This window comes from Mytilus californianus, unplaced genomic scaffold (genome assembly GCF_021869535.1).
Source record: "Mytilus californianus isolate M0D057914Y unplaced genomic scaffold, xbMytCali1.0.p SCAF_4, whole genome shotgun sequence".
NCBI lineage: Eukaryota > Metazoa > Mollusca > Bivalvia > Mytilida > Mytilidae > Mytilus > Mytilus californianus.
The window spans coordinates 40,219,965-40,232,796 of record NW_026262690.1 but is presented as its reverse complement, the minus strand read 5'-3'; the positions used below and the strand labels follow the sequence as shown (position 1 = coordinate 40,232,796).

General features: G+C 31.3%; 1 protein-coding gene across 5 annotated transcripts in view; it reads left to right on the top strand.

Moving 5' to 3' along the window:
* The window catches only part of LOC127738028 (glutamate-rich protein 6-like), a 38,952-nt gene that overhangs the window by 14,893 nt on the left and 11,227 nt on the right, over positions 1-12,832 (top strand). For 4 of the 5 annotated variants that reach the window (XM_052249082.1, XM_052249080.1, XM_052249077.1 and 1 more), the window contains 3 exons: positions 2,894-3,261; positions 7,995-8,068; positions 11,496-11,555. In XM_052249082.1, the coding sequence (XP_052105042.1) occupies positions 2,894-3,261; positions 7,995-8,068; positions 11,496-11,555 (502 nt within the window). The remainder of the gene's footprint in view (positions 1-2,893; positions 3,262-7,994; positions 8,069-11,495; positions 11,556-12,832) is intronic. The other variant, XM_052249081.1, reaches the window with a different exon arrangement.

The following is a 12,832-nucleotide window of genomic DNA, read 5'->3' as shown; positions in this document are numbered from 1 at the left end:
CCTCTGGCCTTTGTTAGTCTTGTATGTTTTTTTTAATTTTAGTTCTATTATATGTTTCAGAGTTTAGTGTGACTGCCATTTTTACTGAACTAGTACACATTTTTGTTTAGCGGCCAGTTGAAGCCCGCCTCCAGGTGCTTGATTTTCTTGCTGTGTTGAAGACCCATTGTTGGCCTTGGGCTGTTTTCTGCTCTTTGGTCGGGTTGTCTCTTTGACACATTCCCCATTTCCATTCTCAATTTTATTTCATAATGACTTGACTCTTTGTATAGTTTTGCATCTCCATATTTAGTTTCTTAATCAAATTGAGTTTTTAGGTTTCCCAGTTCAAAACATCAAATTCACCATTACTTAGTAGTTCATAGTGCATAATTCATTATAGTTACATGTATAATGACATATTTATTGTAATGTAAAACACAGGTCTTGAATATGTTGGTTCTCATGACTTTAAAGCTTAGGGCTTTTAGTATAAATTTTGATTAAATTCAAATACACAAATCTTTAGTTTCTACACATGTCTGTGAGAGAAATACGTTGTTTTCCTGTAAATTATTTCATCACTAGCGAACCTATTTGAAATCACCTTTAAGGTCAACAGTGCATAATTAGGTCCAATTTTTCCTTATTTCAAGTCTACAAGATATCATTGTTAAAAATTTAGTTTTTATAATTAGATGTTGTGGTAGCTAATATTGTATTGATACCTTCCATTTTATAATCTTGCCTGCGACTGCAACATTTGCTAAGAATATTGCAGAATGCAAGTCATAGGAATTTAATCCTGAATCTTTTTTGTGTAAAGGTTCATACTTTACAATGAAGAAGAGCTTGGTAATCCTTATCTGGTATACAAAAAAACTAAGATTAATCGTAAGTCATGAACAATTCAGTATACGATCAATCTTAGTTGTAAGTTTTTTTGTGAAACCGACTCCTGTGTACCTGAGACAGGGTCTCAGTCATAAAACCTTATGCAGTACCCGGAGTACAAAATGTGTGCTAGAAACACCAAATCCAGTATTTTGATTGGTTGATCTCTGAGTCTTGAGTATGATAATCGTGCTCGAAATTTTTATAACTGCAAGGCCTGATGTTTTCATTGGGCATATGTTCCTTGTCCTTTATCTCATTTGCATGGTTCAATGACCACTCAAAAAAAAAGTAAATCGTGTGCTTTCTTCAGTTATTACGAGTAGCTATACTTGGTAAATGGAAACATTGCAAGTTATACATATCTGTCAGAAAGCTTTCATGTTACCTTGACCTCATTCCATGGTTCAGTGATTAATGTTATGTTTTGAGATTAGGTTAATTTCTACGATACTATAAGTAATGGGTAAATTTGTCGTCGTCCTTTAACTTACAAAGATCATCAAACTCACCTTGTTATTGCACTTGAACAACAAATTTTATCAATTTGTTTCATTTTTGCCTATTATCTCGAAAATTAAAATAGATAGACAGAAACTTGAAAAACCTAAAATGATCAACAAGACAAGATCTTCAAATAAGTCAAATATGATTTAAATCATCAGTCAACACCTTATAAAAGTTTTTGCCCTTTAATGACAATTTTTCCCATTTTTTGGCATTTTTGCATATTATCTTGAAAAATATAATAGATAGACAGAAACTTTAAATTGCAAAAATAATCAGCAAGGAATAATCTTCAAATATTCAACTTGATTGAAATCATCAGTCAATACCATAAAGTTATTGCCCTTTTTTTTGGTGCATATTATCTTGAAAACTATAATAGATAGGTAGAAACTAGAATAGCAAAATTGATCAAGACAAGATCTATAAAAAAGTCAGCATTAAGGAAGCCTTAAGTGGAATCCTTATTGAAGTTATCGCCCTTTATAGATAATTTTTCCCAATGTTTGCCTATTTAGGCTATTTTCTTGAAAATATAATAGATTCATAGAAACTTAAAATAGCAAAAATGATCATCAAGACAAGATCTACAAATATGCTCATGGCTGAAATTTTTAGTTGGCTCATTATTGGAGTTATTGCCCTTTAATGATATTTTTTTTTCTTTCTAATTTTGCATTTTTTGTCTATTATCTTGAAAACTATAATAGATAAATGGATTTTAAAAAGAAAATGATCTGAAGGATAAGATGTTTAAATAGGTCAACATGGATGAAATGTTCAGTTAGCTCTTTAAAGAGTTATTCCCCTATAATGATGATTTTTACTAATAAGTGGCCATTGTTCAAGATGCAGGTGAGCGACACAGGCTCTTTAGAGCCTCTAGTTTAATACTATTAGTAATCAGTCAACTTTATTGGATGTATAAAATGAGTTTTAGGTGCACATGTCCTTCTGACAGCGTTCATCTTACCTTGACCTTATTTTCTGTGGATCATTGATAATGTTTAGTTTCTGTGATACCTGTAACAGTACCTTGATTTTAAAGACTCAATATATATAAAACTCAATCATATTCAGTAAAGCAGGCTGGAAACTTCAGCATGTACACTCTTGTTCCTTGCTGTTTTGATAATGAGTTCTGGATAAATGAAAGAATAATGATAAATTGTAACAACTTCACACACCATTTATAGTATTGTGAAATTCATGTAAATTTTAACATGAAGTGAAAAAGATAAATATAGTGTGCAGTTCATGTAAATTAAACTCCAAACCTTCACTGAACTTATTTCATCTGAACTGATATTAAGTATTCCTTAAAATATAGTCCTTCTATCAGGGAACAAAATTTGTCTAAACAGAATAAACTTTTTGTTCAAACATGATTCCATTTAGATACATACATTATTGTAATGAAAATCTTTCAGAAGAACTATTAGATACATTAAATGAGCTATGTAACAAGGAATATTAATTTTCTAATTATCATTTATACTTATTTACACTTTAGTATAATAGAGAATCAGAAAAGAAAGAATTTGATGTGGAAGATCCAGATGCTCGATTGGCTGATGATGAGGTTGATGACGATTTTCCAAAAGATGACCGTGGATTACAATATGGAATATTTGGTGGTGTTTGTGAATTTTGTGGACATGATATACAACCTTTCCCAACCTTAGAACAGCAGTTAAATTACCCACCAGATCAACTTTTCTGTTGTGACAGGTATAGAGAATTCTTTGATTTTGCAACGACGACTGCATTTTCTATGGCAGAAGAACAGAAGAAGAAATCAAAGATGATTAATATCAAAGCACATGGTCCATTTTCTGACAAGAAAGCGAAAAAAGCAGCACAAGAACGAGCAGAGAAAAGGTATACAAAGGAAATTTAGAATCGGAATTTTTATTGATAATTACATGTATCTTAAAACTCAGAAGAAATGAATCTGCACAGAGCTTTTTTTGTATTCTAGTGTCGTTATTCCACTGATCAGGATTAGTAGGAGGGTTTTATGAATGGCTGTCCAGCCAGTAAATAGTACATTACTGTACTAAATCCCACAATAGTCATTATAATGCATAGATTCTATATACAGGCTCCTATTAACCTCTTACTTTTATAAGTTGATACATCATTCTTAAAACTGTATACATGTGGTCTTTTAAGTATTACTTCACTATTTCTTCTTTATGTCATTCTGCATTCTAAACTTGGTTTTAAATATCAATGAATTCATAGCATGATGCTCTTTCTAAATCTGAGAAAAATAGCCAGTATTTTGCATAGGTGTAAAAGAATGTAGGACAGAAAGTCACAGGACAAAAAGTCACAGACCAGAAGTCACGGACAAAAAGTCACAGGACAAATAGTCACAATTCAGTTTTGAGATTATTAAAAACATTTTTGTAGTTTTCTCGAACTATTATAACTTTGGCAGCTTTGATAACAAAATTTATTCCAAAAGAAATCAATAATGATAAAACAATTGTCAAAGTGGCTTGGTACTTTAATAGCTCCATGGTGCCAATAAAAATCCTTTGCATGATTGAGATTTTATAAATCTTCATTTATTAAGGCTTGTGAACAATTTCATAAACTGTAAAATGAATATATGCAATAAGAACTTTTTCATATGTATTCAAACAATTATAAACAAATCATTTGTGTCTTTTTGTCCTATCAAATTTGTGACTTTGTGTCCGCCTACCTATGTAAAAGTGACCAATGCAGGATTCAATGGAGATTCAAGCTTTTATACATTCATATATCATACTTATACAATCTGTCTGTTCTATACTTTATCTTTATTCTCTTTTTCTAATTTCTGTTCTTTAAGCTTGTTTTGACTAATCTATGATGTGCTTTGTTCTATTTCAACCTCCAGAAGAGCAGCCTATCAACCATGGTAAACAGGAAATTATTCATAATTATCATCTTCAGTGCTCATCACTTAAGATAAGCTTTTAGATTTTTTATACGACCGCAAAAAAATTTTTGTGGTCGTATATTGGTATGACGTTGGCGTCGTCGTCGTCGTCGTCGTCCGGCGTCGTCCGAAGACACATTGGTTTTCGCACTCTAACTTTAGTTTAAGTGAATGGATCTTTATGAAATTTTACCACAAGGTTCAATACCACAAAAGAAAGGTTGGGATTGATTTTGGGGGTTATGGTAATAACAGTAAAGGAATTAGGGGCCAAAAAGGGGCCAAAAATAAGCATTTTTGTAACTTCCAGACATAACTTGTGTGTTAGTGTATGGATCTCTCTGACATTGTACCACAAGGTTCCATATCACTAAAGGAATGCTGGGATTGATTTTGGGGGTAATTGCCTCCAAATTTTAGGAATTAGGGACCAAAAAAGGGGCAAAAAACAAGCATTTTTCTAGTTTCATGACAATAACTTGTGTGTAAGTGTATGGATCTTTCTGAAATTGTACTACAAGGTTCCATATCACAAAGGGAAAGCTGGGTTTGAGTTTGGGGGTAATTGCCCTAAACGTTTAGGAATTTGGGGCCAAAAAGGGGCCAAAAAACACATTTTTTTCTAGTTTCCAGACAATAACTTGTGTTCAAGTGTATGGATCTCTCTGAAATTGTACTGCAAGGTACCATACCACAAAGGGAAGGCTGGGATTGAGTTTGGGGGTGATGAATCATAATTGGGGTTCAAAAAATTTTGGGGGGGGATTTATTTTTTTTTCATTTTTTTTCTTTTTTTCCTTTTTTGTTTCTTTTAAAATTTTCCATTTTAAGTTGGTTATTTCTGATTTATATTTAAAATCAAATAATAATGATATGGTAGGAGATACACACCAAACAGGATGTGTAAGTTATTATATAATAAGTATTGTGCAATAGCAAGAAATTTTCAATTGCACAGTATTGCACAATAGCAAGAAATCTTCAATTGCACAGTATTGCGCAATAGCAAGAAATATCCAATAGCACAATATTGCGCAATAGCAAGAAATTGTCAATTGTACAGTATTGCGCAATAGCAAGAAATATTTAATAGCACAGGATTGTGCAAAAGAAGATACTTCCTATAAATTGCTTATCTCTTGACCAATTTCAATGGGGTTTTATTCTTGATTTCATGGGGTTCTTTAATATGCTGAATCTAACCGTGTATTTAGTTTTTGGATTTTGGGCCCCGTTTTTAAATTGGTCCACATTGAGGTCCAAAGGGTCCAAAATTAAACTTTGTTTGATTTCATCAAAAATTGAATTATTGGGGTTCTTTGATATGCCGAATCTAACTGTGTATTTAGATTCTTAAATTTTGGTTCCATTTTCAAATTGGTCTACATTAAGGTCCAAAGGGTCCAAAATTAAACTTAGTTTGATTTTAACAAAAATTGAATTCTTAGGGTTCTTTGATATGCTGAATCTAAACATGTATTTAGATTTTTGATTATGGGCCCAGTTTTCAAGTTGGTCCAAATCGGGGTCCAAAATTAAACTTTGTTTGATTTCAACAAAAATTGAATATATGGGGTTCTTTGATATGCTGAATCTAACCATGTATTTAGATTTTTGATTTTTGGGCCCCGTTATCAACTTTGTCCACATTGAGGTCAAAAGGGTCCAAAATTAAACTTTGTTTGATTTCATCAAAAATTGAATTATTGGGGTTCTTTGATATGCCGAATCTAACCGTGTATTTAGATTCTTAATTTTTGGTTCCGTTTTCAAATTGGTCTACATTAAGGTCCAAAGGGTCCAAAATTAAACTTAGTTTGATTTTAACAAAAATTGAATTCTTAGGGTTCTTTGATATGCTGAATCTAAACATGTATTTAGATTTTTGATTATGGGCCCAGTTTTCAAGTTGGTCCAAATCGGGGTCCAAAATTAAACTTTGTTTGATTTCAACAAAAATTGAATATATGGGGTTCTTTGATATGCTGAATCTAACCATGTATTTAGATTTTTGATTTTTGGGCCCCGTTATCAACTTTGTCCACATTGAGGTTAAAAGGGTCCAAAATTAAACTTTGTTTGATTTCATCAAAAATTGAATTCTTGGGGTTCTTTGATATGCTGAATCTAACCATGTATTTAGATTTTGGATATTGGACCATAATAGGTGAATGTCCAATTTAAAATTTTTAAGTTCTTAGACCACATTCAATCTGTGTTAGAAACCTATGCTGTGTCAAATATTTAATCACAATCCAAATCCAAAGCTGTATCAAGCTTGAATGTTGTGTCCATACTTCCCCCAACTGTTCAGGGTTCGACCTCTGCGGTCGTATCAAGCTGCGCCCTGCGGAGCATTTTATTATTTTTTCTAATAACTTTGATCATTTATATTAAATTCAGTAAAGTTGATCTTGTGTACAAGTTTGATATTTTGTATTTTATGCTATTTTTATGCCCTTGCCGTAGGTGAACAGGACATTAAGTGTTATCCTTGACCATCCGTCTGTCCGTCTTTATGTCGTCCCATTTTCATTGCAAAGCTTAAGGGGCCGTTTTGTCCTCAGACACATTCTTTTTCTATTCTTTCTGAATCACATTTGTATCTGCGTATCTATATCTTCAGTTTGCTCATGTGTTAGTGTGCACTTCTATGTCAATTTATCTACTACACCTCTTAGCATCCAGATTCATTTTCATTACATGGTCTGCATAACCTCCCATTATGACCATTACATTATTCTCTGTTTAAAGTTTAACATCCAATTTAACTTTGAATAAACTTCATATTGCATTGCATTTCTCTTATCCTCTTAGTCCTTCAGTCCTTGTAACTTGGTTTGGGTTGTGTCTAGGAGTAGTACAGCTTCCTACACCAAGCAGACCAATCTTAATTATATTTCAAGTATCATATAGTTTTAAACTAACAAAATGAGTACAAATGTTATTTAGTATTTTGTGGATCATGAAATCTTGACAGCTTTGAATCAAAGCAGACGTTTCACTTTCTAATCATTCTTTGATCTAGGCTAAGTAAAACTTTCTGGACATTTTTTCTCTAAAACTGTCTGCTCTATTTAGTCAGAAAAATTTGCTGCACTGACACATTTTGCAAATTTGGGTTTTTATTTGATTATTTTATCCAGTCAAAAATAACAAACATGATAAAAAAAATTAGAACATGGAAGAACAACAAATTTTAAAACCTTATTTTGTATCTACAGATGATTTGCAATCATGCCTGTAAGAAACCCAAACCTTTGACCGTAGGATGTAGTGTCACAGCTTGTTTTTCAAATTCATACATATTTAATCTGATAATTGGGATTATTGTTAAATATTTAAAAAAGAAAAAAAAAACTTTTTATATATCTGCAGATTATATGCAATAATTAAACAAAAAAAAAAAACAAAAAAAACACCAAATCCTTAAACTCAATAATGAATAGTTTATATATCAGACAGCTTGAATAGATGAGCAGACTGATAAAGACAATAAGAATTAACCTCTGCATTCAGCCCAACCCCTTAGATATCTTTCTGACTTCTGAATTTTTTTTGTTTAATTCATTTTGTTATCTTATTTTTGATATTATATATGTTATAATTTGTTAAGATATTTTTTTTTACGACACAAGATATTACTGTATTACAGTACATTTTTAAAAATTGTTTTCAGGATGAAAGATAGAGAAATGGCACGTAGACAGCAAGAAGTATCTGGAATGACAACGCAGTCAAACTTTATGAATTGTGAGTCTATTCAATCTGTTATTCCATGTGTGGAAAGGCTACAAATTGAAAAGTGTTTGTTTGTGTGTTGATAACACTTTTTACATGGTTTGATTTAGCACAATTGTATGTATAAATAAATAGATAATAAAATAAATTAAGATATAATTATTGCACTTATTAAATAAGTTAAGTATTGAAAAGAGATTTTGTTGATAATGAAATGACTGTAAAAAGTAACAGAAATCGTTTTTTGTTTAGTGATAGAGCTTCATGAGCTTTCGTTTTTATGCTGTATTTTGTGAACTGTTTTTTCTTGACCATGGTGTTACCTGTCTTTTTTTCTTTGACTTATGGGTTTTGACTGTCCCTTTGTTTTCTCTTGACCATGGTGTTACCTGTCTTTTTTTCTTTGACTTATGGTTTTTGACCTTCCCTTTGTTTTCTCTTGACCATGGTGTTACCTGTCTTTTTTTCTTTGACTTATGGTTTTTGACCTTCTCTTTGTTTTCTCTTGACCATGATGTTACCTGTCTTTTTTTCTTTGACTAGTGGTTATTGACTGTCCCTATGTTTTCTCTTGACCATGGTGTTGTCTTTCTTTGACTAGTTGTTTTTGACTGTTCTTTTGTTTTCTCTTGACCATGGTGTTGTCTTTCTTTCTTTGACTTGTGGTTTTTGACTGTCCCTTTGTTTTCTCTTGATCATGGTGTTGTCTTTTTTCTTTGGCTAGTTGTTTTTGACTGTCCCTTTTTTCACTTGACCATGGTGTTGCCTTTCTTTCCGTGACTAATTGTTTTTTACTGTCCTTTTTTTTTCTCCTGACTATGGTGTTGTCTTTCTTTCTTTGACTAGTTGTTTTTGACTGTCCATATGTTTTTTTCTGGACCATGATGTTGTCTTTCTTTCCTTGACTAGTAGTTTTTGACTGTCCTTTTTTTCTCTTGGCCATGGTGTTGTCTTTCTTTCCTTGACTAGTTGTTTTTGACTGTCCCTTTATTTTCTCTTGACAATGGTTTTGTCTTTCTTTCTTTGACTAGTTGTTTTTGACTGTTCTTTTGTTTTCTCTTGACCATGGTGTTGTCTTTCTTTCCTTGACTTGTTGTTTTTGACTGTTTTTTTGTTTTCTCTTGACAATGGTGTTGTCTTTCAATGAAGGCCTTACTTAATTTGAATTTGGGACTTTTCTCAAAAGCCTTGAAATTATACAATAGAAGTAACTTTTTTCTTCAGTTTCAAGGGCCAAAAAGGGGATGAGTGTAATACATAATAGCATTTTACTCACATTAAAAGGCAATACAAATTATTTAGGTTTGCTGAATTTTGTCTATGCTGTAGGTGATAAACTAGTATCACCTTTATGATGTTTGCAATTTGAAAAAGTTAATTTGTGGTCAGGATAAGTCTTTCTGTATTACTTCTGTTCATCATTTGCTATACATGTATATAAAACATTTGGTAATTGAATTGGTTGTAGATGTCTTATGGCCTTGACCTCTTTATCACACTCCAGTGATCATGTTAAGCAGGTCTGTATTATTTGGATGATGTTTGATTGTTAGGAGTATATGCCTGACTGAAATATGCTATATGGCCTTGACCTTATTTCATATTCTGATTAATTTTAAGGACAAGGACTGTTGTTCTGTACATCACTACATGACATGTTGTTTGCTCCTTTTGACAGTAAAACTGCTTTTGCCACTGTCAAAATGAATGGTGGCAACTCTTTAAATACAATATAGTTAATCCTTGATTATTGTTTGAATATTATAAAAAAATCAACACTGCCATTTGAGTGAAATGAGAATGTTAGATAGTGCAATTGCATGCTGATGCAGCTAATGATAATATAATGAATTATAAATATACTGAGTGCCATTAGAAACACAACACAACACTTACATGTGTTTTTCCATTTACCAATAAAAGTTCAAACCGACAACAAATCTGCTTTGCAAGTTGACCAATCTTTTTAAGATATTACAGATTTTTAGGATATTCTACATTTTTAACCCAAAAAACTTCTAAATTTGTTGTGTATGGCAAAATGTCAACCATAATAAATCCCTCAATTAAATGTGATGTAATTAGCAATTATCTTTTACATTTAATTTGGTACATGTGATTACATGGGACGAAAACTGGTGAGATTTGCTTTTAACCCCTATTAGACTATTGCAGTTTTTCCAAAGGAAAAAGTTTGTCTGAACCCAAACTTTTCAAAAAGTGTGTACCCAAATGTTTGAGAATGCCTTTAAAGAACTATTTCGTATTCATGCAAATAAGGATATACTGGGGCTTTGAATATGATGTGTTGTGTATCTATTTGCATTTATTATCATTTCTGTTTCTTGCAAAGGTGTTGGGTTTATAGACATTTAGGGTTGCATATTAATTAAATCTTTCATATTTTAGCATGTTAGAAATATGAAATGGCTTACTTTAATTTCTGTTATGTAAAATATTATTCATCAGATAACAGTATTGAAATTCAACCATTATTCAATAGACACATATTATAGTTATGTGGTAGATCTAGGAATATGAGACGTTCTTGTAAGAAGACCTTATTTGGAGAAAAGAATGCATTTATTGTATGATGCAATTCCTAAATTTGCCACTGAATATTTATAGATTTATAATACATTAAAAAAATATGTTAATATTTTCATATACATCAGGTCTCAATGCAGGAATCACCACATGGACATTTTAAGTGTGCTGCAAGAGTACTGACTGGAATAAAACATGGTTTTTAATTTAATTTTTGAAAAAAAACTTCACCATGTTTAAATCCTTTGGAACATAAAGTTACAACAATTATCAGGAACTAAATTTTCCAAAATTACAATTAAACATCATCATGATTGTAAGTTGTAACTGGGAGGTGCTTAGAAAATCAAGAGTGGAGTAGAAGAAAAATGAAGTCTGGTGCTGAAAATTTAAGGGTGAAGAACCTCCAGTCTTAATAGGTTGTGGTGATTCCTGCCTGATACATACTTCTACATGATACATACTTCTACATGATACATACTTCTACATGATACATACTTCTACATTATACATCATTTGTTATACATAATAACTTATATGAGAAATTTGTGGAGAAAAAGTTGTTAAATGAGTTTCAGAATTAAAAACAGAAAATCTGTTATGTCCATTTTATTTTTGTCAAGTGCCATGTTAACTTTTAATACTGCCATCCAAAACGGTGTATTATAAAACCATGTACAAGTTTGTGAGTCTATCCAAACATAGAAAGAGTTGAAATAGCAGGGTATCTTTGATCACAAGATCCACTTCTAGTTGTATATCTGACATACTTCTTGAACAGATTTCTCATACTATCTTTTTCATTTCATATCTCTTTTTCTTCTTTCTAATCATTCTATCTTTTCAAGCTTTTCTCAGATTGATTTTACATATATGCTGTACATTGTTTTAGCCAGGGCAGCACCATCTGTTGCCCGAATAGGTGGACCTGGAATAGCTCCACAGCCGATTGGTAGGTGGAATCATGGGATAACTGCATGATTACCAGAAACAAAACACCTTCAGTGTTCCTTAAAAAAGATATAGATAAACAACTTAGTTAGCTTATGCTTTAGTATATGGGATAGATTAAAATTAGATATGGAGTATGTTTTCAATTTTTGTTTTGATATTTTGGATAAATTTACATTTAAATCATTTTTCAATGGGATTTAAAAACAAATGTGCATGTATACATTTTAAAAATTTGAAGTATAAATTTGACAAATTTGGCATTTTGTATTGAAAAGTTGTTGGTATACTATCAAAATTGCAGAACAATTGATTGGTTTAAAATTGATTACATGTGCTAATTGGAGATAAACTATTAATTGATCAAAGATATATTTCATGTCTGATTTCTTCAATATCTTGCTTTCATGTATCTAACAGATGCTTGTCTGTATCACATATTTTTTCTTCTTATATTTTCTTTTCAAGACAATTCTTCTTACTTTTTTACCCAGCAGTATTATATACACTTGTTTTTTAATATTTCATGCATTAATGCAAGGCATAGAAAACATATATATATACTTATTTTTTAAAGACTTTAAAGTAAATTATTTATGGATTCGCCTAGCTGAGAACATTCACATCAATAAATAGAAAACTATACAGCTGTCCTATTCATGTAATGGTCAAGAGATTTTTGATTCAGATAATTGTATGTAAAAACTGTTTCCTTGACAAAAAATTAAATTTTTCAATTAATTTCAACCATATAGGAATGTAAAACTAAGTATTTGTATAAAGTCATTTTTCATTACATTAATACATGTGTTTCTACCTGAAACTTTCAAAAAAGTTACTTTAAAAAAAATAATTGAATTCTCACATCGTGATATTAGTTAAACCATGGTCACCAATCAAGAGGAATTTAAAAAAAAAATTATTTCATCTATTTTGCTCAGCAGGCTTAAACTGCCAGTGTTTGCTATTGTCTTCGCCTGCCGTCTGTGTTTATTGTCAATCCATCAAAATTTTAAAAAGATATGAATTCTCTGAAATCAATATCCAGTTAGATGAAAATTTGGTCTATTAAATGATCCTTTTTGGTGTTTATCTAAAAACTATTTCCAAACTTCTGCTGAGGAGCCACATCATGACATTACGTATGGGAAGGGATTATCAAACAACAGTTTTCATTATTTTCCCTGCAGTTATGCAGCTCATTAGAACTTATAAGGATTGACAAATCATTTAAAAAAATCTGCTTTCATTTTTTACATTATTTGACTTAGGCCTGTT